This window comes from Balearica regulorum, chromosome 3 (assembly GCF_011004875.1).
Source record: "Balearica regulorum gibbericeps isolate bBalReg1 chromosome 3, bBalReg1.pri, whole genome shotgun sequence".
In the NCBI taxonomy this organism is placed as follows: Eukaryota; Metazoa; Chordata; class Aves; order Gruiformes; family Gruidae; genus Balearica; species Balearica regulorum.
The window spans coordinates 448,126-472,948 of NC_046186.1; the positions used below are offsets into that span (position 1 = coordinate 448,126).

The 24,823-nt window shown below is 70.3% G+C and overlaps 1 protein-coding gene across 2 annotated transcripts in view; it reads right to left on the reverse strand.

Annotated features, from left to right (window-relative positions):
- Positions 1-2,786: 2,786 nt before the first annotated feature.
- The window catches only part of DNMT3A (DNA methyltransferase 3 alpha), a 40,869-nt gene continuing 18,832 nt past the window's right edge, over positions 2,787-24,823 (reverse strand). Inside the window, exons 4-23 of one of the 2 annotated variants that reach the window (XM_075750201.1) lie at positions 21,628-21,898; positions 17,604-17,650; positions 16,464-16,610; positions 9,566-9,778; positions 9,294-9,452; positions 9,090-9,197; positions 8,551-8,707; positions 8,183-8,332; positions 7,881-7,925; positions 7,513-7,592; positions 7,234-7,346; positions 5,971-6,154; positions 5,714-5,798; positions 5,228-5,373; positions 4,861-4,951; positions 4,611-4,759; positions 4,434-4,519; positions 3,745-3,814; positions 3,361-3,479; positions 2,787-3,226 (exon numbers count right to left, since the gene is read on the reverse strand). In XM_075750201.1, coding sequence (XP_075606316.1) covers positions 3,085-3,226; positions 3,361-3,479; positions 3,745-3,814; positions 4,434-4,519; positions 4,611-4,759; positions 4,861-4,951; positions 5,228-5,373; positions 5,714-5,798; positions 5,971-6,154; positions 7,234-7,346; positions 7,513-7,592; positions 7,881-7,925; positions 8,183-8,332; positions 8,551-8,707; positions 9,090-9,197; positions 9,294-9,452; positions 9,566-9,778; positions 16,464-16,610; positions 17,604-17,650; positions 21,628-21,898 — 2,562 coding nt within the window. In that variant the 3' untranslated portion in view covers positions 2,787-3,084. Of the gene's footprint in view, positions 3,227-3,360; positions 3,480-3,744; positions 3,815-4,433; positions 4,520-4,610; positions 4,760-4,860; positions 4,952-5,227; positions 5,374-5,713; positions 5,799-5,970; positions 6,155-7,233; positions 7,347-7,512; positions 7,593-7,880; positions 7,926-8,182; positions 8,333-8,550; positions 8,708-9,089; positions 9,198-9,293; positions 9,453-9,565; positions 9,779-16,463; positions 16,611-17,603; positions 17,651-21,558; positions 21,899-24,823 lie in introns of both variants that reach the window. The other variant, XM_075750200.1, reaches the window with a different exon arrangement.

The window sequence follows — 24,823 nt, forward strand, 5'->3', positions numbered from 1 at the left end:
TGGGCGCCCGGGGCGGGTGCAGGAGCCGCCTGGGACGCGCCAACGCCGCACCGGGCCGGCACCGCGCGCTGCAGAGCCGGCCAGGACCCACCCCGCAGAAGGCGCCGCGGGGCCCAGAGGGTCCCAGGGAAGCGCTGCAGGATGCACCGGGCCGGCACGGCGCGGCGGGGCCCGCCGGCACCCCCGAACCCTGCTGCGGGGCCGTGTAGCACTTGCGCCCGGCGCTGCGGGGCCGCGCAGGACTTGCAAATGGTGCTGCAGGATTGTGCAGCACTAGCACCCAGCGCTGCAGGACCAGCACCCAGCGCTGCAGGACCAGCACCCAGCGCTGCAGGGCCGTGCAAGACTGACCAACAGCGCCGCAGGGCCGTGTAGCACTCGCGCCTGGTGCCGCAGGGCCGCGCAGGACCCGCAGGCGCTGCTGCAGGGCCGTGCAAGACCGACGTGCAATGCTGCAGGGCCGTGCAGGACCTGCGAAGAGCGCCGCGGGGCCAGGCAGCACTTGCAGCGGGTGCTGGGGGCCGTGCAGGACCTGCAGACCGCGCCGCAGGGCGGTGCAGGACCCGCAGCTGGTGCTGCGGAGCCGCCCGAGATTCGCATGCGACGCTGCAGGGCCACGTAGGGTTCACACGCGACGCCATGCAGGACCCGCAGACAGCGCTGCAGGGCCGTGCGAAGCTCGCACCCGGCACCCGGCGCACCCGTCCCATGCCGGACTCGCCCCGGCGCTGCGGGGCTGCACGGGACCCGGCCCTGGGGCCAAGCCGGAGCCTGCAGCCGTGGCTCGGCGCCCAGGGCCGGGGTGCCGCGTCCCGCCTCGCCTCCTTTACCACCCGGCAAAGCTGGGCCCCGCGGTGCCCCCCGCCGCCCTGCACCGGCTCAGCTCCCCGCACCGACAGAGGGGCCTCTGAACCCCTGGTAGCACCAGGCGCGGTAGGGAGGTGGGGGGGGGCCCTGGGGCCGCCCCCCGCCCGCCCCCGCTGCCGTCGGTCCCAGCACCTCTCAGCACCCCGGGGCCGCCGGCGCGGCTCGCTGCCAATTAGCCAGCACCCCGCACCGAGCGGCCGGCGGCCCCCGCCTGCCCGTGGACCCCCGGCACCTTTCACAGTTAGAGAAGAGACGGCGACGGGGCCGGAGACCCTCCGTGAGCCTCCCCCGCGCCGTAGCACCAGTCCCTGCCCCCGCCGGAGCCCCTCCACTCCAGCACCGGGCACGGGATCCGGCCACCCCAGCGGGCGCTGGGGACGTGGGGCGATGCCCCCGCACCGAGCCGGACCCACCGACCTCTCGCGGCACCTGCAGCTGCCAGACAAGTAGCACCATCCACAGCAACGCCAGCACCTGCCCGTGTCCTGCCTGCACCCTGCCTGCACGCACCAAGGCTCCCCTCTGCACCGCCAATGCCATCGTGGCTCCCGGCCCGCTGCGGCCGGGGCCGCCTGCCCTCGACACCGACACCGCTGCTCCCGCAGCACCCCTGCGCCCGCCGGGCACCCGTCACCGCAGCACGGGGCACCGGCGGGACGCAGCTACGCCAAAACCACGCCCGGACGGAGGAGCGATGCCCCGAGCCGCCGGTGCAGGTGATGGCAGCACCAGGGTGCCATCCCGGCTCACCGGGGCATCGCCCTCCTTCTGACCAGCCTGGCCCCGCGGATGTAGCACCAGGGTCCGGGGACCCGCAACCGTCCCCGTCCCGCGCCGGAAGCGCCCCAGCCACGCTTCGGCACTGCTCCGTCTCACGCTTGCTCCCTGCCTGCCTTCCGCCCCGTCCGCATCCACGCCGGCGCGGCACCGCCGCCGCAGCTTTCGGCAAGACCCCGATTCGCAGCACCCGTGCCCCGCGTCGCCTCGGCGGGCAGCACCTGTGGGCAGGAGCAGGCAGGAGCGTCCCGCCGCCGGGTCGGGGAGGGGGGGGGGAAACAACCAGCACCAGCCTGGCCGGGGACGCCACGTACGCAGAAGAGCACCAGTACGTTTGTGCGCGTCGCGGGCAGGGCGGGCAGCGCGGGCAGGGCCGGGCAGGGCAGGGCGGCCGCCGCCGAGGGAGGCGCTTCCTTTTGGGACAGAAAAAGGTTATTGCATGACTCGGGATGGAGACGCTTCCCGCCCGGCCGCTGCCCCGGCCCCCTCCCGCGCCGCTCGCTCGGAAAGGCCCGGCACGTAAGGCAACATGGAAGCTGATGTCTCGACTCACCCCGCTGTTTAAAAGCACCATTATGAAGTCAGGTTGTACAGTAGTAACAGTACCTTTTATATATATATATATCTATATCTCATATCTATCATATATATATAAACTGTAAACAAGAGGTAACAGCGGCTTCTAAGATTTGCTTTCTTCAAGGTTTCCTGTGTGGTAGGCACCCAAAATACTGTAGAAAAGGTGTGTGTTGTGGTGTGTGTGTTCTCGGCTTCCCTGCCAGTTGGGTTGGCTCCATATCACCAGTGAACGGTGCTGGTGGAAAAGAGTGAGGCTCAGTCGCTGGGCGTTGCGGAGCCGGCCGAGCGCCTCCCTGCCGCTTCGCGCTCCCCCCAAGCTCACCGGGCCGGTGGCCGGCGGCCCGTGGCCGCGAGCTCGGCGCGCGCTCGGCGCAGACGGAGCGGGTCTCCTTCGCCTCCGCCTCTCCCGGCTGGGGTTTCCCGCTGCCGTTTCCCCTCCTCCGAGAGCGGAGCTGGCGACGGCGTCTCGTCTCGCCCGCTGCTCCGAGAAGCAGAAACCGAACCAACAGAAAAACCCAGCCAGAAAAGAGCGGAAAATTAAAAGGTTACCCCCAAAAAAATGGTTTTGGTTTTTCATTTGCTTTTTTTTTTTCGTTTCGTTTTTGTTTTGTGGTTTTTTTGTCATTTTCGTTGGTTTTTTTTGTGTTTTTTTTTTTTAAATAGGCTAAAAGCTGAACATTGGAAATTCAGGAGAGGACACCGAACCCTTTTGCTCGGGGAGACGTGTGCCGGGTTCCCGTTGGGCTGCGAAATCCCGTCTCTCTTCTGGGTGCTGACTCTTCTCTCATTCCGTGTTTTCACTTCTCTTTCCTTGGTTTTGTTTCTGACTCGCTCCGTGTCACCAGTTCCCGTCTGTCTCTCTTAAACGCAGGCAAAGTATTCCTTCAGGGGAGCGAAGAGGTGGCGGATCACCGGCACGCTCCAGGATCTGCCGAGCAGTCTCTGCCGGGCCAGGCGGCTCATGTTGGACACGTCTGTGTAATGCACCGGGAAGCCAAAGACCCTGCGGGGACACGGAAAGGGGGGGGACAGGCGGGAGTGGGGTCAGGGGGAGCGTCCCAAGGGACACGGCGCTGCCGGAACCCCCTCCCCGGCGCATGCGCAGCCCCATGGCGAGCCCCCGGCCGGCCGCGGTACCTCTCCATCTCCGTGCACCACAGGATGTCCTCCTTCTCGTTCATGAAGACGGGGAAATGCTGGTCCTTGCCCTGCTTGATGGAGTTGGAGCGAGTGGTGATGGTTCGCACTTTGCTGAACTGCAAGAGGCACAGGCTCGTCACACGGAGGGGGACATGAAGCTGCCGGCACACCGGCAGGGCTGGCCGCGGGCAGGCGGCTCTGCCCAGCACCAAATCCGAGACTCCCACCCCGGGGTGCCGTTGCCACGTCCCTCCCCACTCACGGGACCCCTCCCCTGCAGCCCAGGGGGTGCGGGACCACCAGGGACGGCCACCGGACCCCACCACCCCCTCAGCCGTGCCGTGCCGCGCCACCTCCCACCGGCCACGTCGCGGGGCTGACCTTTGCTATCCTGCCGTGCTCCAGGCACTCCTGCAGCTCCAGCTTATCGTTGACTGTGGACGCGAGTGGCCTGGGAGGGAGAGACGGGGTGGGCACGGGGTGGCAGCGCCACATCCCTGTGTCCCCATGCCGGCACCCATGTGGGCGCAGGGCAGCTCTCAGCCGGGGCTTAGGGGGTGCTGGGCGGCCGAGGCCGGTTTTGGGGGCTGCGGCATGTGATGGCGAGAAGTGGCCCATCCCCGTGGGAGCCTGCCCGTGGCCACCAGCGTGTGCCACCACGGTGCCTGTCTGGGAGGGGACCCCCAGCCCCACCAGCATAGGGTAGCAAGGACAGGACCAGCCTCCTCTATGGGGGCCACCGCTCCGGGCTTTTGGGGTGCGCACTGACCTGGCAGCGCTTTGCGAGCCCCCCCTGCTCTCGCCAGCACCAGCCGGGGCAGGGGACCCCCAGAGCCAGGTCTGGGCTGGGGGAGGACCAGGGGTCCAGCCCCTTCCGCAGATCCTGGCTGTGCCTTCCCTCCCGGTGCTGGATCAGGGGCTGCGGCTGCCCCAGCCCTGCCACAGGCAGGATGACGGGCAGGCAGGGTGACGCGGGCAGGCAGGATGACGGGCAGGCAGGGTGACGCGGGCAGGCAGGGTGACGCGGGCAGGCGCGCGCTGCAGTGCAGCTCCAGGGTGCTCTCACCAACCTGTTCATCCCAGGAAGGTTCCCCCAGAAGTACCGTGCCCTGTGCGCTGCAGACACTTCTTTGGCATCAATCATGACGGGGTTGGACTGCAAGGAGGGAGAGAGGCGAGAAGTCAGCGGGGCTCGGCACCCTGCGGCGGGGGCAGGACCCCCCAGCACGGCACCCCTCGGCACTCACCTCCAGGAAGCGTGAGATGTCCCTCTTGTCGCTCACCCCCATGGCCACCACGTTCTCGAAGAGCCAGAAGAAGGGCCGGTCGTCGCCCTCCTTGGGCCGGGCTTCGTGCAGCAGGCGGTAGAACTCGAAGAAGAGCCGCCCGGTGCCCTCTGGGCAGGAGAGAGTGAGAGGGGCCGGCAGCGGGGGGCCGGCGGCGGCAGTGGGGGGCCGGCGGCGGGGTGCAGCCCCAGCCTGGCGGGGAGACACTTACCGTAGAGCCCCTTCCTGGCCGGGTTGACGATGGAGAGGTCGTTGCAGGGGCTGCCCCCGATCACCAGGTCAAAGGGCCCCCACTCCTGTATCTGCAAGGGGAAGAGCCCCCGGTGAGCCGGGTGCCGGTGCCGGGCGCCACCGCCTGCCTGGGGGACAGCGCGCCTGCCGGGGGCACGCCGGACACGTGGTGGGGGTGGACGGGGCCGAGCTCCCCGTGGGACAGCGAGGCTGTGCCGGTGAAGCCCCACATGTGGGGAGGTGCAGAACAAGGGATGGGACCCATCTGGGGGACACGGGGGCACTTGGGGCGACCCGCTGGCTGCAGGGAGGGGGGAGCCGCGGGGGGGCCGGCAGGCAGGACGTACGTGCTTCTGGGTGACATTTCGGACGTCCCCGACGTACATGATCTTGCCCTGGTGCCTCACCATGCCCACGGTGATGGAGTCCTCGCACACCTCGGAGGCGATGTAGCGGTCCACCTGGATGCCCAGGTCCTTCAGCACCAGCAGGCCTGCGGGGAGCGGGGCTGGGGTGGGCGGCGGGGCGACGGACCCCCCGTCCCGACCCTTCCCACCCCGGCAGCGCCACCCCCCCTTCCCTGCCTCCCACCAGCGTGGGCCCCCAGAGCCGGGGGCAGAGGGGACATGCCCACAGGAATACCCGGCCGGGGTCCCGCAGGCGGCACAGGTCTGTCCGATGGGTGTGGGACCCCCCTGCCCCGAGGCCGGTCGGTCGTGGGGTGCAGGCAGGCTGCTCGCCCCACTTCCGCTCCCTTCCACTCCCCCACGCCGGTCCCAAATGCCCCGAGGAGGGTCCCTGTGGGTGCTGCTGGGCCGGACACCCCCACCCACCTGTGGCGATGCCGTCGAAGAGCGAGAGCACCCGGATGGGCTTCCTCTTCTCAGCTGGCACCGGTGGGTACACCTTGGGTGGGTCCTGAAAGACACGGGTGGGTGTCAGGCGGAGACGGGGACGTGGGGCAGCGGGGGACATGAGGGCAGCGGTGACATGCGAGAAGCGGGGATGTGGGGGCGGTGGGGAGGGGTGACACGGGGGCAGCGGGGAGGGGGGACATGGGGGTGGCAGGGAGCCCGGCTGGGGCACTCACAAACTCCTGGTCATGGTTGTTGGCGAAGAACATCTGGAGGCGTGAGGGCCAGTCCTCCCGCCGCCGCAGCAGCCCGTAGACGCCCTTATGGCCGCACATGTAGCAGTTCCAGGGGTCCTCCTTAATGGCCGCCTGCGCCGCCCCCGGGCCCACCAGCAGGTCCACGCACTCCACACAGAAGCACCTGGGAGAGCCGGGAGCCGGTGTCAGCGGCGGAGCCCCCCGGCAGCGTCCCCGCTATGACGTGCTGGGGAGTGAGCGCAGGCAGCGGTGGGGGCACGGTGCCCCCGGCATGGCACGGCTGTCTCAGGCGGCTGCGCTGCCAGCAGGACTAAGGCCAGGCTGCGGCCGTGCCCGTCGAAGGCCGGTGGTGGGGGACACGCCGGGACTGGCAGTCCCACGCCAGGGCCTGCCGCACCACCCCAACCTCTGCCAGCCCTGTGAAAGACCCACAGCTGGGGCCTGCGGCATCGCCGAAACCTCCCCAGCCCCACACCAGGAATGGAGCATCACCGAAACCTCCCCGGTCTGACACCAGGACTGCAGCACCACCAAAACCTCCCCACGCCAGGACTGCAGCACCATGAAACCTCCCCGGTCTGATACCAGGACTGGGGCATCACCAAAATCTCCCCAGCCTCACGCCAGGACTGGGGCATCACCAAAACTTCCCAGCCCCATGCCAGGGCTGGGGCACCACCGAAACCTCCCCAGCCCCACACAGAGTGTGGCATCACCAAAATGTCCCAGCCCCAAAGCAGGACTGGCATCACTGAATTCCCATGCCAGGACTGGGGCACCACAAAACCTCCCCAGGCCCGCATCGGACTATAGAATCACCAAAACCTCCCCAGCCTCATGCCAGGACTGGGGCATCACCGAAACTTCCCCCCAGCTCCACAACAGGACCGGGGCATCACCAAAACCTCCCAGTGCCATACTGAGACTGTGGCATCACCAAAATGTCACAGCCCCACACCAGGATCACTGGCATCACTGAAACCCCACGCCAGGACCACGGCATCACCAAAACCTCCTCAGCTCCATGCAGGGAACGCAGCATCACCAAAACCTCCCCAGTCCTGTACCAGGACTGTGGCATCACCGAAACTTCCCCAGCTCTGTGCCAAGAGCGTGGCATCACCGAAACCTCCTTGTCCCCATGCTGGGACTGCAGCATCACCAAAACCTCCCCAGCCCTGTGCCAGGAGTGTGGCATCACCAAAACCTCCCCAGCCCCACGCCGGGATGGCGGCACCAGACCTGCAGCAGTTGTTGTTGCCGCACATGAGCACCTCACGGCCGCCGCAGCAGATGGTGCAGTAGGACTGGTAGCCGTCGTCGTCGTACTGGTACGCGCACTCCAAGAAGCAGTTCTGGGGGAGAGCCAAGGCATGAGTGCGGTGCAGCCCAGGCCCCGCACCGGGGACGCCGGGATGCCGCTGCGGCAGAGGGGCCTGGGCACGGAGACCTCCGGGACAGGGCGTTTGGGGGAAAACGGCCGTGCCCGCCTGGCGCCGGGGCTGCCGGTGCTGGCTGTACCTTGCAGTTTTGGCACATTCCTCCGATAAATAGAGGGTGCTCCAGGGTCACGTTGAGGCTCCCGCAGGAGATGCAGATGTCTGGGGGGGCAGGAGGGAAGATGTCACCCCCGGGCTCTGCCACCTCCCAGAGTGAGCCCAGTTCTGTGCCACCCCGGCCCCCCAGCCCTGCCTCGCTCCGTGCCCAGGCTCAGCCCTTCCCGTGCCGCTGACCCCAGCCCCGGGCAGTGTCCCGGGGTCCCTGCTGCCATCCGGGGTGGCCCGCCATCACGGCTGTGCTGTCCCTGCTGCCAGCCAGGCTGAGGGGTGGGACGAGCCCGTCCTTGGCCCCCCCGCCCCCCCCGGAGCCGGGCTTTGCCCCACACTCACCTTCGATGTTCCTGCATTTCTGCCGGACCTCGTAAACGAGCCGCTCTGGGGAGGGAGAGCGGTGTCAGGGGTGGGGGTCCGGCCTGGCGCCAGCCCTGCCCCAGCCAGGTCCCCTTCGCAGCGGGGGGAAGGGAGGGGACCCTGGGGGGAGGGTCCCCGATGGAGAAGGGGGGCAGCCCAGGGCAGCTTTCACCCGCAGCCCCCCCGGTGAGCACGGCCCTGCCAGCACCGGGACCAAGCCCCAGCAGGGCGATGGCCAAACCAACCCCCGTGGGGGGGCATCCCCAACCCCCAGGCGGTACCTCGGGTGCGCTCGTCGATGATCTCCTTGACCTTGGGCTTCTCCGTTGTGCTTTTCCTGGGTTTTTTGGCGGGTGGGGGCGGTGCGTAGGCGGCTGCTTCCGGCTCTACCCACATCTCCGTGTAAACTTCTTTGTAGGGGTTTCGCTCCTCTGCAAGGAGTGCATGGGGTGCCGTCAGCAGGGTCCCATCAGTGGGGTCCCGCCATCGGCCCCCGCAGGGCGACCTGCCCCCCCAGGACCCGCCAGCCCCACAGCGCTTCCTCTGCCCAAGCCTGTGCCACCCCGGCGATGCCGGAGTCGATGGCCGGGGGTCCTGGGGGACAGGCACCAAGGCCACCGAGCAGGACCCCGTGCCTGCCCTTGCTCACCTTCGGGGGGCTCCAGGCCCTTGGGGCCAGAGGGCTGGAAGCCGCCCAGGGCCCACTCAATCATCTGCTTGTTCTGGATCTCCACCACCTTGGAGGTGTCTGTCTCATCGTTCTCGGGGCACGCTGGGAAGATCTTCCCCGCTCTGCTGCTCGCCACCTGCCAGGGGAGCCGCAGGCCTGGCCGTCACCCACCCACCCACCCAGCCAAAGGGGCCCCCACCCTCAGCCCCCCGGCTGCTCCAGCCAGGCAGCCCCCCAGCCCCAAGGGACCTGCACAGCCAGACCCCCCCATCGCCCCACAAGAAACCCCCAACACCTTCCAGCACTGCCAGGAGACCCCCAGAGCGCCAGATGCGCCCCCTGAGCCAGTGCCCCCCCCCGCAGCTGGTGCCATGCCACAGCCGGCGCCATGCCACAGCCGGCGCCATGCCACAGCCGGCGCCCCCCCCGCAGCCGGTGCCATGCCACAGCCGGTGCCTCCCCCTGCAGCCGGTGCCATGCCACAGCCGGCGCCTCCCCCCGCAGCCGCCGGCACTCACCTGCAGCACCTCGTAGATGGCTTTGCGGTACATGGGCTGCTTGTTGTAGGTGGCCTGGTGGAAGGCGCTGGCGAAGGAGCTGAGCGGCAGGAGCTTCTCCACGCAGACCTGGGGGACGGGATGTGCCCGTGAGCTGGGGGGGATGGGACACCGAGGCACGGAGGAGGGGCTGCCCGGACCCCCAGCCCCACGGGTTCCACTTACCACCGAGAACTTGCCGTCCCCAAACCACATCACCCAGCGGGTGCCCTCGGCCGCCCGGCTCCGGCCCGTCATCCACCAGGACACGATGCGGCCGGGCCACCAGGAGAAGCCGCGCAGCTTGCCCCACACCAGCTCCCCGATGCCGAAGCCCCGGCCGTCCTGCGCCGGAGAGGAGACGGAGGAGGTGAGAGGCTGGCGGGGAGGGGGTACCCACGTCCCTGGGGGGCAGCAGCCCCGCAAGCCCCCCCTTCCCCGGCCGGCCCTGCCCTCACCTCGTACTCGGGCTCGTCGTCGGCTGACTTGGAGGCGTTCTTGTCGATGGCGTCGGCCACCACTGGCTCAGGCGTGGTGGCCACGTTGGGCGAGGCGGGGTCGGTGGGCTGCTGCGAAGCGGGGGGGCTGGCCTCCTCCTCCTTCTGGGGCTCTGCCCGCGGCGTCTCCTCCACCACGTTCATCACGGCGATCACCTTCGCCTTCTTCTCCGCCTGGGGACACCCCCCCCCGGTCAGGGCAGGGCGGGGGGCATGGCTCACCCAGCACCCCCAGATGCGGGCAGGGTGCCCTGGGCCGCACTCAGCCCCCCCCAGCCCCTGGCCCGGCAGCCGCCCCCCCGACACGCGTGGATCCCCCACACCCTGCCCGCCCGGCCGGGGGCTCCTTCGGTCCCGGGCCTCAGTTTCCCTCTGTGGCGAGGGCAAGAGGCGGCTGGTGGCCGCTCGCCCCAGGGCTAACCCCCCCCTGCCCCCCCAGGCCTGTCCCCCGGGGTGCAGCTCCATCGCCCGAGGAGCCCCCCGACACCCGCTGCCTCTGTCCCGGGACTCCCGCCGCTCCCGGCCCCCTGTCCCCCTCTGCGGGTCCCCCCCGCCGGACACCCGCTGCCCCCGGGCCGAGTGTGCTGAACTGCGCTGGCCGGGCCGAGCCGAGAGCAGGGCCCGGGGCCCGGCCGGGACACCCAGCTCCGCCGGGCAGGGAATGCCGGGCTCAGACGGAGCGGGCCGGGCCGAGCCGAGCCGGGCCGGGCCGAGCCACCTACCCATGCGGGCTGGGCGCCGCGGCGGGCCGCGCCGAACTGAGCCGAGCCGAGCCGAGCCGAGCCGAGGGGGGCCGGACTGAGCCGAAGCGGACCGAGCCGAGGCGGGCCGAACTCAGCCGAGCCGAGCCGAACGGAGCCGAGCCGGTCCGGGCCGCGGGGGCAGGCCCGGCGGTTCTTTGTCTGGGCTCCCCGGGTCACATGGTGCCTCCCGGCCCGGCTGGTTGGCTGCGGCGGGGAGGGGCCGCGCGGCGCCGAGGGGACAGCCCGGCCCGGCCCCCCCGCCCGCGCCTCGGCCCGGCTCGGCTGCGCTCGGCCCGGCTCGGCAACTCGGGTCGGCTCGGCAACTCGGGTCGACTCGGCAACTCGGGTCGACTCGACTCGACTCGACTCGACTCGGCTCGGCTCGGCCTCCTTCGGATTTCTCACCGTGGCCCGATCCCGCTCGGCTCGGCTCGTCTCGTCGCGGTCCGGTCCGCGCAGTTCGGCCCGGCTCGGCTCGGCTCGGCCCGGCCCGGTGCACCCCACCACCGCCCCCGCTAGCCGGGCCCGGGCCCCGGGGGTCGGGCGGCAGCAGAGGGCTGGGGGCCCCGCGGTACTCACCGGCCCGGCGGCAGCGATCCCGTCCGGGCTGGGCTGGGGCCGCCTCCCCGCCGCGGGGCCGCTCCGCGCCGCCTTTTGTCCCGGGGCCGCGGCCCCCCCCGGCCCTTTGTGCTGCCGAGCGGGGCCGGGCCGGGCCGGGCCGGGCCGGGGGGGAGGGCGGTGGCGCCCCGGGGGGCCTCGCCCCGGCACCGCAGGAATCCGCCCGGGGGGCTCCGGCCCCGGCCCCGCCCCGGGACCCGCCGGCCCAGTTCACCCAGCGGCACACCGGGGGGGTGGGGGTGCCCCGGGGCCCACTACAGCCCGGGGAAGGCTGGCACCCCTCCGGCACCGGCCCGGGACCACCGCGCCCAGTTCAGCCCAGTTCAGCCCAGAACCACACGGCACTGGTCTAGGACCACATTGCCCAGTTCAACCCAGTTCAGCCCAGAACCACACGGCACTGGTCTAGGACCACATTGCCCAGTTCAACCCAGTTCAGCCCAGAACCACACGGCACTGGTCTAGGACCACATTGCCCAGTTCAACCCAGTTCAACCCAGTTCAGCCCAGTTCAGCCCAGTTCAGCCCAGAACCACACGGCACTGGTCTAGGACCACATAGCCCAGTTCAGCCCAGTTCAGCCCAGAACCACACGGCACTGGTCTGGGACCACATAGCCCAGTTCAGCCCAGTTCAGTCCAGAACCACACGGCACTGGTCTGGGACCACAGCTCCCAGTTCAGCCCAGTTCAACCGAGATCTACATGGCACTAGTCTGGGACCACATTGCCCAGTTCAACCCAGTTCAACCCAGTTCAGCCCAGACCCACATGGCACCGGTCTGGGACCACAGCTCCCAGTTCAGCCCAGTTCAACCGAGATCTACATGGCACTAGTCTGGGACCACATTGCCCAGTTCAACCCAGTTCAACCCAGTTCAGCCCAGAACCACACGGCACTGGTCTGGGACCACATTGCCCAGTTCAGCCCGGTTCAGTCCAGACCCACATGGCACCGGTCTGGGACCACAGCTCCCAGTTCAGCCCAGTTCAACCGAGATCTACATGGCACTGGTCTGGGACCACATTGCCCAGTTCAGCCCAGTTCAGCCCAGACCCACACGGCACTGGTGTGGGACCACAGCACCCCATTCAGCCCGCCCGCACACACTGACACCAGTACCAGACTGGTCTGTCCCAGCCGCCCCAGTTCATGCCCGCCCGCAGGCTGCACCCCGGCAGCACCCCCAGCCCGGGCCGTCCCCCAGCAGCGGGTGCCCCACGCACGGCCCCGACGAGCCAGACGTGCCGGCACACAAGAGCCGGTGTGCCCCAAAGCGCCTTCCCCGACTCAGGCCCCCCAGCCCGGTCCCCATCCGCCAGCCCCCCCCCCGTCCCCCCGCAGCCAGGCGCCCAAGGGATGTCCCCAGCGTGGGACTGCCGGTGCCGCACCGCGTCCCGGCCTCCGTTCCGGTGGCCAGGCCGGGCTGGGCGCTGCTGGCTGCGGGGGCTGTGCCGGCACCACGAGGCCGGCAGCGAGGACGAGGCGGCAGCACCAGCCCGCGCTGCGTGTCCCCACGGGGGGTGACGCTGAAGGAGCACCCCACATCCCCGGGCGATGACCCCGCAACCGGCCCCGCTCAGTTTCACGGGTTTGCCCCCATACTCCGCACCGCTCGCTCGCCGCCCCGGCAGCAGCCCGTCACCCACGGGCTCCACCGGCAGCCACGTCCCCTCTCCTTCCCCGTGACCGGCGGCAGGCAGGGGCAGGCCCTGCGGACCCCCGGGCAGGAGGCGGGCGCCCAGCTGCTGGGGGTGCGGGCAGGGCTGCGGGGTGCTCCCTCGAGCAGCGCCCAGAGTGCGGGGTGCCGGACTGAGCTGCGGCACGGCCGCTGCGGGGTACTGGCGTTGCCGTCCCGGCGTGGCGGGGCGTTTTAGGAGCGAGCTCTTCACTGATGCCGAGCGAGGCAAGGAGCCCACGGGGCAGACGGTCGCAGCGGCAACTCCGACCCCCCAGGACGGACCCTGCCAGCACCCCGGCAGCACCCGGCCGCCCTCCCGCCAGCCCCGGGCAGGGGGTCCCCAGACCCCGGGCAGGCGGTGTCCTGCCGAGCGGCGGCTCCGGGACCCCTTTGTGTTGCAGAGTGGAGGGACAAAGGGGCGGATGGCCGTCACCCGGGGCGTGGGGCTGGGAATGGGGTGGCAGCACAGCCATGGGGGGGGGGGGGCCCGGGCCGATGGGCAGCCCCCTGCCCAAGCAGCCCCTCGGGACCCCACACGCCAGCAGCACGCCTGCACCCCAATGCCGGGCGAGCCGCACCGGCCGCGGTGGGATGCCGGCACCCCACGGGCACCCCACGGGAACCCCACGGCCGTGCCAGCACAACCAAGCCGGAATGAAACGATCATTTACACGTGTGCCCTCCCTCGGGCAGGGACCCCCGGCGAGGGGCACCCAGGGGCACGGGGGTGCGTGGGGCACCCACTGGGGCTGGGCCCACGGGAAGAGCCGGGAGGGGCCCCGAGGGGGGCGGTGGGGGGGGGGGGAGGAGGAGGAGGAGGAGGAGGAGGGACGGAGCCCCAGCAGCGGGCAGAGCTGCTCCTGCTTTGTCCTCGGGGAGGAAATCTCCCATCCGCCGGTCGTTAAGATAAGCTGGATCTCCGGGGGATGGGCCCGGCCAGACAATCGGCCCCACCGCCTGCCCTCGGGCCGCAGGCAGCTCTGCCAGCCCCTGCCCCTGCCCCAGCCTCATCCCCCCCAGCCCCTGCTCCATCCTCATCCCCGCCACCACCCCCCATCCCCAGTCCCTGTCCTCGCCCCATCCCCATCCTCATCCCCATCCCCATCCCCATCCCCATCCTCATCTCCATCCCTTGTCCTTGTCCTTGTCCTTGCCCCATCCCCATCCCCATCCCTGCCCCACGGCTGGCACAGGGTTGGGGGTGCACAGCCGAGGATGTCCTGGCACGGAGGGGCACGGGCCAGTGCCCGGACCTGCGCGTTGTTGGTTGCTGCAACCGCCCTCGGAGGCTGTCGGGGGCGAGGAAGAGGAGGGAAGGCTGGAGGGGGCCAGGCCGGGACCTGCTGGGACCCCGCCAGGCAGCTCTGCCCCCCAGACAGCGCTGGCGTGGTGTGGCACGGGCGGTGGTGTCCATGCCACGGGGGCACGGAGCACGGCGAGCCCTCGTGTCTGCGGGGGGGGGAAGCCCCAGCACTGTCCGGGGATGAGGAGCGGCCGTGCCTGGCCGACGGGACGCTGCCAGCCCGCTCCGCTCGCTAAAAATACACCCTGAGGTGACTAATGACAGGTTTGGGGACCTCCGCAGAGGGGACGCAGCCGGCACCGAATGGCTCCAATGTGGCGAGACGAGGCAGGGCCGGCGCCGGGCAGGTGGGCTGGGCACGGGGGGCCGTGCCGTGGGAGCCCCTTCCCGGGGAGGGCTTCCCATCCCCGAGCCCTCCAGGTCCCTGGCACTCCCAACGCAGCAAACCTCTTCGGGGCACGGCCAGCGCCACGTCCGGCACCGGGAGCTCACCGGAGGGAGGGAAAGGGCAAGGCTCCCCCCGCGACGGAGCCACGCGGGCTGTGGGGGGCACGTCCCGTCCCCCGTGCCGGGGAGCCGCATCGCCGACCCCCCCACCCAGTGACAACTGGTGCTGGGCACGAGCTCGCAGCGGTTGTCAGCCGAGACCGGGGGAAAGGCCGATCCGGCCCGAAAACGTTTCTGGCTTTCTCCCGTAATGAAAAGAAAACACTTATTCTTATTAGAAAAATAAAGGAATTAAACGCGGCTAAATTCAGCATTGTTTGAGAATGAGAGACTCCTCAAAAGAAGTATTTTGATTTTTTTTTAGCATTTTTTCCCAATTATTTTTGGCTGACGAGCGATTCTGGCTGACCTGAATCTGCATTTGTTTTGGCGAGCGAACCGTGTGTTGGAAAATTGTTACTCAGCGGCTGCAACCACCAACCTTCCCGGCCGCACCGAGCTGCGGTTTGCCCCGCATGCTCGGCACGGCCCGGCCCGGCACTGCCTGCACCTCCCGGCACGCAGCGCGGGCAGGGCCGGGGGGGCTGCGAGGCCGCGCGCTGCCGGGGCAGCCCACACCGGCCCGTGGCCGGAGCCCACGGCGCAGGGGCCCGTCCGTGGCGCCGCCGGCAGCAGCTGCAGTGCTGCTTGTGGCCAGAGCGCGGCTGCACCGGGAGCCGCGCCGCTCTGCGGCTGCGGGCAAAGGCCTGCATCCTGCATCGCTGGTGCCCCAGCGCTGGGGCGGGGGCAGCAAACCCCGGCCACAACCGCACGTTTGGCAACCCCCCCCGCAGGGACGCAGCCCACCCACGCTCGGGGGTGCCCGTGCCGGCTGCACACCCCTCAGGTCACCCCCCGGCTTCACCGGCCCACCCTGCGCCTGCCGGAACCTCTGCCCGCGGGCAGCAGCTGCACGGTGACCCCTGAGCCCCCACAGCTGCCAGCCCCCACCCCGGCGGCGGGACCCCCCGTGCCCGGGAGGAGCCGATCCACGAGATCCCCCGGCAGAGCCACCCCGGCCGTGCCATGCCCCACGGGGACATCATGGCCGTGCCACCCACGCCCTGTGCCCCCCGGCACTGCCCTGGCCGTGCCAGCCGTGCCCCGCGGGACATCTCAGCCATGCCAGCCCCCCCGTCCGCGCGCGGTGCCAGCGTGACGGCACTCGGCAGCGCGGGGCTATAAATAGTGCCGCGGGCGGCGGTGGCGGTGGTGGCACGAGGGGACCTGTTGCCAGGGAGACCTGCCGGCAGCTGGTGCCGATGCAGAGAACGGGGCGAGGGGGGGACGGCGGTGGGGATGGGACCCCTGGGGCGCCGCAGACCCCCTGCCCCATGGCACCCCCCGAGCGGCCGCCGGCACCGCAGCCTGCCCGCAGCCCTGCGCCTGCGTCGTCCCCCGCCACTGCCCTTGGCTTTGCTGATTTCGGCTGCGTCACGGCGCACGCTGGTTCCCCAGGAAACCGTCAGGAACGGCACCATCTCGGCACATCCCTCGGCACATCCCGCGGGAGAAGGAAGGGCCCCGCGCTGCAAGCACCGGCAGGCCCCTGCACCGGCGGCCGTGCACACACCCGGCCCCTGGCTTATGGTGGCCGGGGCGGGGGGGGCGCAGGCGTGGGGAACGCAGCTGCCCGCTCCGGCCATAGTGTGAAACTCGGGTGCGGGCAGGGCAGCGGCACCGCCACAGCCGTCCCACGGGGAGCGCCAGCCCCACCACCGGCCCCACGGCACGGCACGAGCCGGGGTGCCTGCGGCAGGACTGCCCGCCCCAGCCCCCGCCGTGTGCTGACCGCCCTCATGCAGCCGCTCACCCTGGCACCGCCGGCGCCCGGCAGAGCGCTCTGCACGTGCCGCGTTTTGCCGGAGCTCTGCCTGCCGTCCTTAGTGACGCCGCAATTAGCCGCGGGGGCCTGCGAGATGGCTGGACGCCGCAGGGCTTGGGGTGCTGGGACCACGCGATCCACCCCGTCCCAGCATCACCACCGCGCCACGGTGCCCGGTGCCCCCCCCCGCCCCGGCTCCATACCTCCCTCTTCCAGCGGGCCAGCCACTCGTCCCGTTTCCTCTTGCTGATGTAGTAGGGGTCCCCGGCCTGGAAGGTGTGCCGCTGCATGGGCCGCTGCCGCAGGCTCGACTCCCAGCCCAGCCCGCCGCGCAGCCGCCCGCGGGAGCCCTGCCGCCGGAGGGAGAGAAAGCAGGCTGAAGGCCGTGGCTCCAGCGCCGCCGCGGGCACCGGGGACGGCAGCGCGGTGGGAGCCGTGACCCCGGACAGGCAGGAGTTGGGGGGCAGCGGGGGGGTTGGAGCAGAACTGCTCCGGGGGGCTGGAGTGGGCACCCTGCTTGTGCACGCCGGTACTGGCCGGGGCAGATGGGCACCACCGCCTGCCTGGGTGCACAGACGTGCACACCCCCATGTGCACCCCCCCCATGTGCACCCCCCCCATGTGCACACCCCCGTGTGCACACCCCCCATGTGCACACCTCCCATGTGCACACACCCCCATGTGCACACACCCGCCCTGTGCACACACCTCCCATGTGCACACACCTCCCATGTGCACACCCCCATGTGCACACCCCCGTGTGCACACACCTCCCATGTGCACACCTCCCATATGCACACCCCCCTGTGCACACCCCCATGTGCACACACCCCCCCTGTGCACACACCCCCTGTGCACACCCCCATGTGCACACCCCCATGTGCACACCCCTGCTCTGGCCCACATCTGCACCAGGACCTGGATGCACCAGGGCCGGGCACCACACCGGGGCTGGCCGTACCGCCGGCACCGCCCCGGGCACAGATCCGCCCGGAGTCGATGTGCTCTGCCGGGGCACCTGGGGAGGCATGGGGTCAGCCCGGGAGCACCGTGCCGTGGGGAGGGCTGGATGGAGGGGGTTCACCGGCCCGGCCACGGCTCGGTGCCGCCTGGTGCCCAGCACAGAGGCGGGCGCTGCCCGGTGCCCGGCTGTGGGAGTGCAGGAGCCTGGGACCCCCGTCCTGCTGGGAACCCCAGGGCCGCTGCTGCCGAGGGACCGCGGGGTGCCGGTTCCCGCAGGCATGGGGAGCGCCAGGCTGCCCGGTGGGCCGCGTGGCCGTGCCCGGCTCCTGCGGCGCCTCGGTGCAGCCCCTGGCAGGGGCCCAGCCCCGGGACATACTTGCCTCCATTTTCAGGGTGTCGAAGTTGTTCTCCTCCTTCTCTTCCTTGCCTGCACACAGAACAGAGAGGAGCCATCAGCGGGGGCTCAGCTCGGTGCTATGGGGCAGGGCCCCCCGGCCCCCGCAGCTGAGACGGGGCCCACCCGGGACCCCCAGCCCGGCCGGGGGGTGGCCCTGGCCCGGGGAAGGGCACCCATCGCCGCCGTGCGAGGCCTGGGCCGTGCTCCCCGGGGGACGCTGGCTGCCGGGACATCAGCGGGCTGCTCCCGCGCCCCCTCCCTGCACCCCAGCCGGGGGTCTGGGGGCTCCGGGGGTCCGGGGGAGCGGCTGCGGGCTGGGGCGGGCAGGGGAAGCGCGCCGAGCCTCGCCGGCTTCCTGTGCTATCGGCACATCTCGCGCGCTGCAGGTACACGCCGAGCCACTGCCGGGAAAGCGGCTAAAAATAACCCCGACCGTTTCTGGGGTTGCAAACCTCCGCGCACCCCGAGCTGCCGGCGGCCGGGGCCGAGCACGGAGAGCCGGGCTGCAGCGTGGGGCGTGCCGGCGCCTGCATGCCGGGGCACCTGCCCACCCGCGCCGCAGCCGGTGGGTCCCTGCGCTGGGGAGGGCATCGGCGTCGGTGCTGCCGGGCACCAGCTGGCCCAGCCAAGACCTGGCTGCAAGGTGGGGGCTCGCCCGGGACCCCCGGGGCCCCCTCGCCGGCCGAACACGCGCCCCGTTGTGCTGCAGGGTGCAGCGTCCCCTGGATCCTCAGGCTGTGCCGCAGCCACAGCCCCCCGACACCCACCCAGCCCTGCGGGACACCCAGTCCCTCAGCCGGCACGTGGGGACCTGACCCCCTCCGCGGCAGCCGCCCCCCCAGAAGCAGCGAGTCCCGAGCAGGAGAGCGGCCGAGAGTCGTGCTCTGAGTGCTGGGGGCACTGGGGACACTGGGAGGCACTGGGAGACATGAGCTTTCTGGGTCCATGCTGGGGGTAGGAGTGGGTGCGTGCCCTGGGTGACCTGTCCCGGTGTGTGGGGATCTCAAGTGGGGAAACTGAGGCACGGATGAGGGAGGGGACCCGGCCAGATCTGAGAGGAACTGCTGGTAACCTCTGGGTCCAGCAACCCAGGCACTGGGACTGGCCAAACTGGGGGGCACCAACTGCACTGGGGGGCATGTGGCTGGTGTGCCCTCACCCCTCTGCCGCCCTGCCCGCTGTGCGGCACAGAGCCCAGCACCAGGCCGTCACCAGTGCCAGGGCTGCTGCAGCGCCTTCCTGCGCCGGGCCATGGTGGCACTGCGGCCGCAGCTCGCTGCCTGAGCACCCCGCACACGCCCGGCATGGCCGGGGCTTGGCGAAGCCCCCCGGCCTCAGCTCCTGCCCGCGCCGGTGCCCCGTGGCAGCGCCGCGCCCTGTGCTCTCTGCCAGGCTGTTGTGCCGACGGGCCAGGACGCAGAGCTACCGACCCACGGCAGGGTCCTGCCCGAGACCTTCCCCCACCAGGGACGGGACAGGGGGGACAGCGAAGGGGTGTGGAGCTGGCAGGGCGGCCGGGAAATCGTGCTTGGGCAGCGCTGGAGGAGCAGGGCAGGTCCTCAGCTCCGTGCCGGGCCAGAGCAGCACCGAGAGGCGAAGAGCCAGTGTGTGAGGAGAAGGAACCGCCATGGAGGCAGGACAGGGGGTGAGGGGTGCTGGGGAGAGCCATCTGGCCGGCGGCGTGAGGCAGCGGGAGCTGAAGGACCAAGGAGCAGAAGGGGATCCAGCAGGAGCCAAACCTGTCGCTGGAAGGCGATGCCGCCGCCGCCGCCCTCGGCACAGACGTGGCCAAAGTGCTGGAAATGGCTCCCAGGGAAGGGAGCGAGCTCCCAGCGGCTGTCATGGCTGCCCCAGGCATGGGGGCTCCCGGTACCACCAGGTACCGCTTCAGCCCCCTCGCCAGGGCTCCTGTCCCGAGCCCAGCGGAGGAGCCTCGGAGCGGCGCCGGGGCAGGTGGTGCACGGCCATAGACACCGGCTGCTTGCAGGAAAGCGCCGGAGAAGGGAGGAGAGGAGGGAAGAGGGTGATCGGTGCTGAACAGCAGCCCAAGGCTGGAAGGTGGAACCTGGCCTGCTCATGGCACCCACGTTCATGGCACCCACACTCACGCACCGTGCTCATGGCACCGTGCTCACGATCCCGCCGGTCCCTGCTGCTGCCGGCTGCTGGATCCAGAGCGATGGCACAGGCGGGAGCCGGCAGCAAGGCACCCCCAGGGCTGCCCCCACCCCACTCCACATCGGGACACGCTGCTCCCACCGGCGCTGGCTCAGCCCGGCTGGTCCAGCTCCCCTCGACTGCCGTGGTCAGCCCGGCACCGGGGCCGCACCACAACCCACGCCCGAGCAGGGCTCTCCCTGACCGTCTGTACCGCGCTGCCAGCTACAGCTTCTCCGCTCCCTCGGCCGCTGCTCTGTGCCTCGTGACTGCAGCAGCATCTGCATCGCTTGTCTCCAGCCCTGCCTCTCGCAGCTCCAGCCCTGCCTCTCCCAGCTCCAGCCCTGCCTCGCCAGCCCAGCGCCAGCCCAGCCCTGCCTCGCCATCCCAGTGCCAGCCCAGTGCCATCCCAGTGCCAGCCCAGCCTGTCCCTCGCCCGGCATGGCCGGCAGTAGGTCTCTGCTGGTCCGTGCCTGTGGTGTGAGCGGCTTGACTCTGCCTGGCCAGGAGCTCGGGCATGGCTGGGCAGCGCCCGGGGCTGGCGTGGGCCAAGGAGTGGGTGCCCAGTCCTGGGGGCTGCAGGGGGGCTGAGGGTCTCGCAGTGGCGGGGGTCAGGGCTGGGAGCCCTCCCCAAGCCGCACACACAGACCCGCACCCATGCTCATGGACACGATGCACCCACGGACTAGTGGCGGTCCCCCCAGTCCAACCCCCCCTGGTCCGCCTGGGCCACCGGAGCCACTGCTCAGGACGACCAGAGTCCCCAGGGACGGCGAGCCCACCCGGGGTTCAGGGGGACCCTCCCGGCTCCAGTGTGTGCCCGTGGCCCCCGGTCCCGTCCCTGGGCACCGCTGGAAGAGCCTGGCTCCTCTGCTTCATCCCCTCCCCGCAGGTGCTGCCAGACATGGATTCCATCCCCCTGAGCTGCTCTGCTCCAGGCTGAGCCGTCCCAGCTCCCTCAGCCTTTCCCCACAGCAGAGATGCTCCAGGCCTTCGGCATCTCGGTGGCCCCTCGCTGGACTCTCTCCAGTCTGTCTGTGTCCCTCATGGACTGGGGAGCCCGGCACTGGGCCCAGCACTCCCGGGGTGGGTGCCCACACCAGTGGGCAACACTCCCAACGCGGCCCGGGACACCGTTTGCCATCATTGCACAAGGACCCGCTGCCGGCTCGTGGTCAACTTGGTGCCCACCGAGACCCCCGGGGCCTCCTCTGCCCAGCCGCTCCCCAGCCGGCCGGCCGGTCGGTCCCCAGCACGCGCTGGTGCCTGGAGCTGACCCTCGGTGCGGCACCGAGCCCGCTGCCTCGCACGCTCCACGCAACACCCAGAGCAGCGCCGGCACCAGAGCCGGCACCTCCTCGGCACCGGGGCAGCGGGGCTCCACGCCTGCGGCACATGCAGGGCTGCCATGCACAGCGGCACGAACGCACGCTGCCCTCCCCTCCTGCCCGCCCCGCGGCTGCTGGGGGAGCGGAGCCCGGTGGGAAGGGCGGCGTGACGGGATGAGCACGCGCAGGCAGCCCCCGCCCTGATCCGCTGCCCCGTCCCGAATCCTGCGTGGCACAGAGGGGCTCAGCCCTTCCTCCACCTCCGCCACCTCCTCCTCCTCCGGCAGCGCTCCCCAGCCCGGGAGCCGCTGCGGCCCGGACCCCTCCCGGGGACGGCGTGCCCGGCAGGGCGGTGGGGGCCGGGGGTCCCCGGAGGGGCGCAGTGGGCGCCGGCAGACCGCGCGGGCAGAGCCGCGGCCCCGTAGCGGGGAGCCCTCAACGCTGAGGTCTTACTTTTCTCTGCGGCCTCCAGGAGTTTCCTCCTCCCGCGTTTCTTCTGGGGGTCGGAAGGGGCCAGCTCACCCTCATCGGCCGGGGCGTCCAGGCCCTCCTTGGGGGTGCAGCGGCCGTTCTCCAGCGCCCGGCCCGTCTCGCCGTCCGGCAGGCTCTCCGTCTCGTCCTCCTCGGGGCGCCCGCCCTTGGGGCTCGCGCCGCCCTCCTCCGCGCCCTTCCACTGGGCGCCGTCCCCCTCCACGTCCCCGTTGGGCAGCGGCTCGGCGGGGCTGGCCTCCGGGCAGGGCGGGGGGCACTTGGGGATGGCTGCGATGTCTTTGGGGGTGTCACTGCTTTCCACCTGCCGAGAAGGAGAGGGAAAGGAGCTGCCATGGGCGCTGGCGGGGGGGGGGGCACGGCCCCGCTTGCACCCCCACCCCTGTCCCCACCACACCCCACCAGCCATCGTCACCGGGCCGCATGGCGCGACTCCTGGCACCACCACCCTGGTGCACCCAGTGCTGTCCAGCCCCCGTCCCCGTCCCCCTGCCCTGACCTGTTTCCCCACCACAGATGACGCAGGGTATCTCTGGGACCACAGCCCAGGAGACACGGCTCCACGGCGCGGTGACAAACGCGCGTTATGCTGAAAAGACCAAGTTCTGCCTCCTGCACCTCAGGCAGCCGGGCTGCCGCTGCCTGCAGGGACTGGCAGGGTGCCCGGGGGCAGGACGGCACTACCATGGCACCCGCAGGACCAGGACACGCGGCCATGGCACCATGAGGACCACCACACAGTGCCACGGCACCCACAGAACCAGGATATAGGGACATGAGATCATCAGGAACGGGGCGTGCTGCTGTGACACTCTCAGGATGAGGACACTCTACCGTGCCACCTTCAGGACCAGGACACAATGCCATGGCACCTTCAGGACCAGGACATGCTGCCAGGACATCCTCAGGAGCAGGACACATTGCCATGGCATCCTCAGGAACCAGGACATGGTGGCACAACACCCTCAGGACCTGGTCACACAGCCGTGACACCCTCAGGACCAGGACACCCAGCCACAGCGCTCCCTGGACCACCATAGATACCTCAGGACCAGGACAGAAGGCCATGGCACCCTCAGGACCAGGACAGAAGGCCACGGCACCTTCAGCTCTAGGACACACAGCCATGGCACTCTCGGGACCAGGAGACACTGCCACAACACCCTCAGGACCAGGACACATGGCCACGACGTAGTCAGGACCAGAACGCAATGCCACGGCACTCTCAGGATGAAGACACACGGACACGACATCATCGGTACCAGGACACACAGCCACGGCACCCTCAGGACAAGGACACGCAGCCATGGCACACTGTCACAGCACCTTCAGGTCCAGGATACAAAGCCAGGACACCCTCAGGACCAGCACAAGTGGTCACGACACCTTCAGGATCAGGACAAATGGCCAAGGCACCCTCAGGACCAGGACATGGTGTCATGACACCCTCAGGGCCAGACCACGATGTCACGGTACCCCCAGGACTAGGACACGCTGCCACGGCACCCTCAGGACCCAGATAGCCCACCATGGTGTCCTCAGGACCAGGACACCAAGCCGTGTCACACGGGAGCTGACCCGAACTAACCAATCATGGCATCACAGAGCCATTACGGCTGGAAAAGACCTCTAAGGTCATCGAGTCCAACCGTCAACCCAACACCACCACGTCGACTAAATGACACGTCGCACGCCACGTAACCTCCCATCAGCAGCAAAAAGGGAGCGGAGGGGTTGGGGTAAGGCGACATCTTTTGCTCAGGGCATCGGTCTGCCCACGGCGGGTGGTGAGGGACGCCTTTGCGTCACTCGGTTCGTTGCTCCCTTCCCTCTTCTGCCGCCGCCCCTCCTCTCGCTAAACCACCGCACCTCCACCCCTCCGCTTCTGGCTTCTACTCCTCCTCTCCTCTGCCCCGTCCCACTGCGGGCGGCTGGGGGAGCGAGCGGCTGCGTGGTGCTGAGCTGCCTGCCGGCGTCAGCCCACACGACGGCCTCACCACGACACATGGACACGGCACCCTCAGGACCAGGACGCATGGACGTGGCACCCGGGACCAAGACTCGCTGCCGTGACACCCTGAGGAGCAGCTCGGTGAACACCCTCAGGCGCGGGACACACCACCGTGGCACCCAGGACCCGGACACAAGGAGGTGACACCACGAGGACCCGGATCGCTGCCGTGACACCTTCCAGACCAGGACGAGCGCCCATGGAGCCCTCAGGACCAGGACACCCGCAGGAGAGTGACACACGGCCACGCCACGCTCGAACCAGGACGTGGTGCCACGGTACCCTCGGCACAAGGACGCGCTGGGATGTCACCCGGCCGCTCCCGTCCCCGTTCCGAGGGGACGCTGGTGCTGGCCGCCCTGCCCGGCTCGCCCGTGCTGCCACGCCGCGGTGCGGGGCCAGAGCTGGGTGTCCCCATCCGTGGCGGGGCCGCGGGGCCGCCCTCCCCACGACGTGGTGCGTGTGCGCGCGCTTGTGCGAGACAGGCGGAGCCAGGGCCCGTGACGGCTGTGTGCGTGGGACAGGAAGGAATGAGGTGTGTGACAACCGCGTGTGTGTGCACGGCAGCCCGGCTGGGCGCTCCCACACGTGTGCGCACAACAGGCAGAGCTGGGGATCGTGCCGTGTGTGTGTGTAAGGTGAGCAGCAGAGCCAGGCCCTGCAACAAGCCCACGTGCACATGCGTGTGCAAGTGTGACACACGTAAACGTGGCCCCTGGTGTGCGCAAGTGTGAGAATGGGAAAGAGCGTGACAGGCACAGCCGGAGCCCATGACGTGCACACGTGTGTGTCAGATAGGCGACGCCAACACCCACGGGCGGGTGTGCGTGTGCGACAGGCGGGTGTGTGTGTGTGTGCGACAGGCGGTGCCAGCGCCGGCAGGAAACGTGCAGCCGGCCCCGGCTCGCGAGTGCAGCGACAGAGCGGCGAGCGTGCGCGAGCGTGAGACACGGGGGAGGACCGTCTGTGCCGGCACTCACCGGCACGCCGGGCCTGAGCGCGCGCCCGCGTGACAGACAGCACCGATGTGAGCGTGGCAGACGGCGGTGCCGAGCGCGCGAGCGAGGCTGCAGGGATGGGGATGGCATCGCTGGTCCCCCGCCATGCCGCCAGCCCCGGGGGACCCGCACGGCACGGCACGGCACGGCACGGCACGGCGCCGGCGGTGGGGGGAGTGGGAGCGGAGTCAGAGCGAGAGGAGCAGCCCAGCTCGGCGGT